Raw genomic sequence first — 4,733 nt, forward strand, 5'->3', positions numbered from 1 at the left:
TATTGATAAGATAATTTAATACATTCAACTCATAGCAAAATCAACACATGAAAAAATTAAAAACTAAGAATCTTAATAAGAGAATGTAAAGAATCCCAATTCGTTACATTATTCTCTCTAACAATAAATTTAACTATTCATAATGCAAGAAGAAATATTGTAAATTGTCATAGAATACATCACCGGTTTGTAATAAAGATGTAGAAGAAAAAGTAAAATTCTTATACCAAGACCTCCTTTCCTTTCCAATCAATGCTTCAAATCTTCAATTGCTTGGTGTTATTCTCCTTGAATTTCTCTTTTGAATCTTCCTTTTTGTTGTCTTGTCTTCCAATGTCTGAAGAATTTTTCCAAAAATGTGAGAAAGATGTATTTATAGGTGTCTCCCCTATTTGTGTAGAAAGTAGGATTTTTATGGACTTCAAAACGACCCAAAAATGCCCCTAGACAATCTCGGTGCAGCTCCTAAGCACTACGTCTACAGCGCCTAGGCGCTGATGATAGCGCTTAGGCGCTATGATTGTAGTGCCTAGGCCCTGTCTCTCAAGTTCAAGTTTCATTTTTTTAAAGTTTCTTAGCGCCTAGCCTAAGCGCTGTCTTTCTGCCCCAATATCCTTGTTTTTGGCCTCTTCGTTGGCTTTAGTACCTCTTTTTGCATCACCTTTCCTAATCTTCAAAAAAACATTAACAAAAATATTCTATACTCACAAGATCTAGCAATTAATCAAGCTAAAATTTTGCAAAATTCATGAGTGCAACAAACTCATCAAATACCCCCAAACTTAACCGTTTACTAATCCTCGAGCAAGCGAACACACCAAACAATAAAATCTTCTAGGGACGATACACACAAGTATGCAAAAGATAATTGGTTAGACAATCAAACTTTTTACTTCAAAGAGATTTTGATGTTTATTTCACAAACATGCTTCAAGTCACAATACCAAACTAATATCTACTCTTCTAGTGCAAAATTGACGTGTGTGTATGTGTGTGAAAAATTAAGAAATCAACCATGACTGCACAAGATATTTCAATTCCCGATCCTCCGCGGTCAAATATACCTTACATTTCTCGTAAAATTCACTCACTCCCAAACTTACACTTTTTTAACTCATTCCCAATGTGTAATCTAAGGTTGAATATTTCATTACTATCCTCACACTTTCGAGTTCAGGTGGACATTACTAGTTGCAAGTCAACACTTCAGTGAATAATGATTATTCAATTATTTGATTGCTTCGACCGCCACGACTCAACTAACTAATTATCTTGCATCAAAAGTCAAATTCCCTCAAATAAGTGTTAGGGCTTAACCAAGGTATTTAGTATTTTTGCTCTTCTCATGCATTTGTTTTTTTTTTCACAATTTATTTTATTTATTTATTTATTATTATTTTAAATTCTCTCCATTAAACTTTCTAGATGACCCCTGTACCAGGTTTTAAGCTGATGACTCCCAAGTCAGACGACTTTAGGGCACTAAGTTTTAAGATATCATTGTAGACTTAATCACTCGAGTCATAAATATTTTAGAGAAAAGATTAAAATTTTCAAATGTATATGCCTTAATTAGTGCAATGCCCCTTATCACACACTTATTCAAACAAATCGACCTATAACTTAAGATTCTCACCTAATTTTATCATGTTAGTTTAAGATAATCCATATATAAGTTTTTATACATGGAATCCAAATTCACATCCGCATCTTCCTACAACTGTAAAATCACCCCCAAACTATGCTAACTTTGGTCTAAAGATAAATAACTTACTATGGTTTAGGTAAAGCATCTATGTTCAATTAAATCAATCTATCTAACAAATGAATCAACTAGTTTCATCACACTGTCAGACTCAATTCTGGTACACGAATAATATCAAGTTTTGTAAGGTTAAACTTCAATCAATCTAGCATGCATCATATCCACAGTTCATAAATCAACACCAAATCTCAAAGTAAAACATAATTGTAAGCCAAATTGTCCAACTCAAAAAAATTTCAGGTAGGCAATTAATAATAATACACTTCCCTAAACTTAAAATAAACATTTTCCTCAATTTTAAATTTAAAGGAAAAGGAGAAGGACTTCCCTGAAGTGTCAGTATTGTCTATGATGTTGTGGTGTCTTGGTATTGCATTTGATCGACTCTTCTTCCACATTCTCCCCCAAACTTGAGATTTGTCCCATTTTCTCCATGACTATGTTGTTTAAAGTGTTTCGCAACGTTATGTTCTTGAAAAAATAAATTTGAAAAATTAAACTCATGGAACAAGGGTTACTTAGCTCAAACATCTAATAACCAACTTAATTACTCCAACACCTATGGTTAGAAGGGGTATGGGTTATGATTCCTAAATAAACTATAAATTAATTATCATAGAACTTTGAAAACAAAATAAATAAAATAAAATAAAAGCTTGGGTTGCCTCCCAAGAAGCACTTCTTTTAAAGTCATTAGCTTGACTTGTGCCTCTGATTTATCATGGTGGCTCAAACCAAGTTATTCCATCATTGCACTTTGTGCAATTTTCATTGATGCAGTCCTTTTTTGCTCTCCAAATTTTGATTTGTCCATTCTTATCTCTACCAAGAAGTACTTTACAATTTGATTTTTTGTTCTGACAGTTTCGTTGATTAGGTAGCTCTTCTTCATCAATTCTACAACAATCATTTTTATTAGGAGGTTTCTCATATTGGGTGTAAGTATTGAATATCTCCTGTTTGTCCTCCACCATCAAGATTAGTTTTCTCTTCTCCATATCAATAAGGGTTTGTCCCGTTGCTCAAAATGATCGACCCAATATAACTGGAATATCTCGATCTTCTAGTATGTCCAATATAATGAAATCCACAGGAAATATGAAATTTCCTACTTTGACGAGTACATCCTCAAATTTACCACGTGGCCTTGCGATCGTTCTATTAGCTAGTTGTAGCTTTATTGATGTTGAGTTGACTTCACCAAGACCTAATTCCCTGTAAACAGAATCCGACATTAGATTGATACTAGCACTAGTGTCACACAATATATTAATTGAACAGGAATTTCCAATTGAAATTGGTAAAGTAAAACTCTCCGGATCCTTCAATTTAGGAGGCAATTTGCTTTGGACTCTTGCACTACTTTCTTCAGTTAATGCCACAGTTTCAAACTCCGGAAGCTTTCTTTTCTTTGTCAATATCTCTTTCAAAAATTTCATGCTAGCTTGGAATTTTTAGTATTGCATCAATGAACGGAACATTGATCTGGAGCTTCTTGAGAACATTGAGAAATTTTTCATAATTTGTGTCTTATTTGTTCTTCTTGTGCTTTTAAGGAAAGAAAATGAGAGGCATGTAAGTTTTGTCTAGACTTGGTGCTTTGGCAGCTAATGTTTCTGTACTTTCTCCATTTTCAGTTACGTTTGGTGCATATTTTTCTACCCTTGTAGCTTCATCAATCACTTCTTGGTCATCTTTTCTCTTGGGTTTCTCTGTAGTGATCTCTGATGATTGTACCTCACTCTTTGTATTTATGACATCAATATTTTGCTCCATCGATTTCTTCCAAAGTCTTTGAGGAAACAGAAGTGGAGGTACATACGCTTTAACTTTCACGGGGGCCCTGGGTGGATCGTTCTCCACTACTTTAATTGCCATTATCTATTCCTTAGGATTTATCATTGTATTGCCTGTCAACGTCCCTTGTGGACATTCTGCAAGTTGTTGTGCTATCTGACCATTTGCGCCTCCAGTTTCTTGATGAATGCCTGCTGATTTTGAAAGTTCGTGTCAATTTGTTGGAACACCTTGTCTATCTTCTGCACATATTGTTGAAATAACTCCCCCAAACTTGGTCTTCTTTCTTGCTGGAAATTGTTCCCATAAGAGTTGAAATTACGGGAGCTATTTTGAATAAAGTTTACTTGTTCCTCTAAAGAAGTGAGCATCATGCAGCTCTCTATAGCTTGATTTCTCCTACAATTCTTACATGCTGAACTGGCCATCGTTGCATTTGCTCTATGTGTTTGCAAATTTACAAGTAACTCTACCTGTTTTGTTAAAGCTACTATTTGCATTGGTAGACGTTGTGTTGTCTAATATTTACATTCTTGCTGCCTTTGATGGTATCACTCTTTCTGATGAGAACATTGAATGTGTGATGGCAATTAACTCAAATAGATCCATGGATTTTTGTACTGATTTTCCTATGATTGATCCACTAGCAGAGGCATCAATTTGAGATTTTGACAATGGTATAAGTTCGGTGTAAAAGTACTGCACTTGGTTTCTTAGAGTGATTCCATGGTTTGAACATTTTCTCATCAGCTCATTAAATCAATTATGTGCTTCGTGATAGCTTTCTCCCTCTTTCTGTTGAAAAGTTTGAATCTCCAATCTGATTTTAGCTATTCTCGCTGGTGGGAAAATTTATTACAAAATTTCCTGATTAGTTCTTCCTATATAGTAATGCTGGCATGAGGCTCTGCATATAACCACTCCAATGCGGCATCTCTCAATGTAAATGGAAATAGTCATAATTTAATAGCATCTTCATTGATCCCTGAAGCATGGAAGTTTTGACGGGTTCTGACAGCTTCTGAGAAATCTAGAGAGATGTGTGTTCGGATTCTCATGAGATAGCCCATAGAATTGTAGAGTGTTACTCATCAATTTAATTTAATCTGGCTTGATCTGAAAGTTATTCACCCCAAAATCGGGATGCATAATACTAGAACGCATGGATGCT

The 4,733-nt window shown here is 34.6% G+C and overlaps 1 protein-coding gene across 1 annotated transcript; it reads right to left on the bottom strand.

The window, feature by feature from the left end:
• Positions 1-2,787: 2,787 nt before the first annotated feature.
• LOC111379785 lies at positions 2,788-3,204 on the bottom strand. The gene has a single exon (XM_023003225.1). It carries the CDS (start codon positions 3,202-3,204, stop codon positions 2,788-2,790), a length of 417 nt encoding a protein of 138 aa, XP_022858993.1.
• Between the last annotated feature and the right edge of the window lie 1,529 nt (positions 3,205-4,733).

The sequence above is a fragment of the Olea europaea genome, unplaced genomic scaffold (genome assembly GCF_002742605.1).
Source record: "Olea europaea var. sylvestris unplaced genomic scaffold, O_europaea_v1 scaffold2033, whole genome shotgun sequence".
Taxonomy (NCBI): domain Eukaryota; kingdom Viridiplantae; phylum Streptophyta; class Magnoliopsida; order Lamiales; family Oleaceae; genus Olea; species Olea europaea.

Bases quoted from the DNA above. Each gene is read 5' to 3' on its own strand.
- LOC111379785 (XM_023003225.1), bottom strand. From the start codon at position 3,204: ATGAAATTTTTGAAAGAGATATTGACAAAGAAAAGAAAGCTTCCGGAG.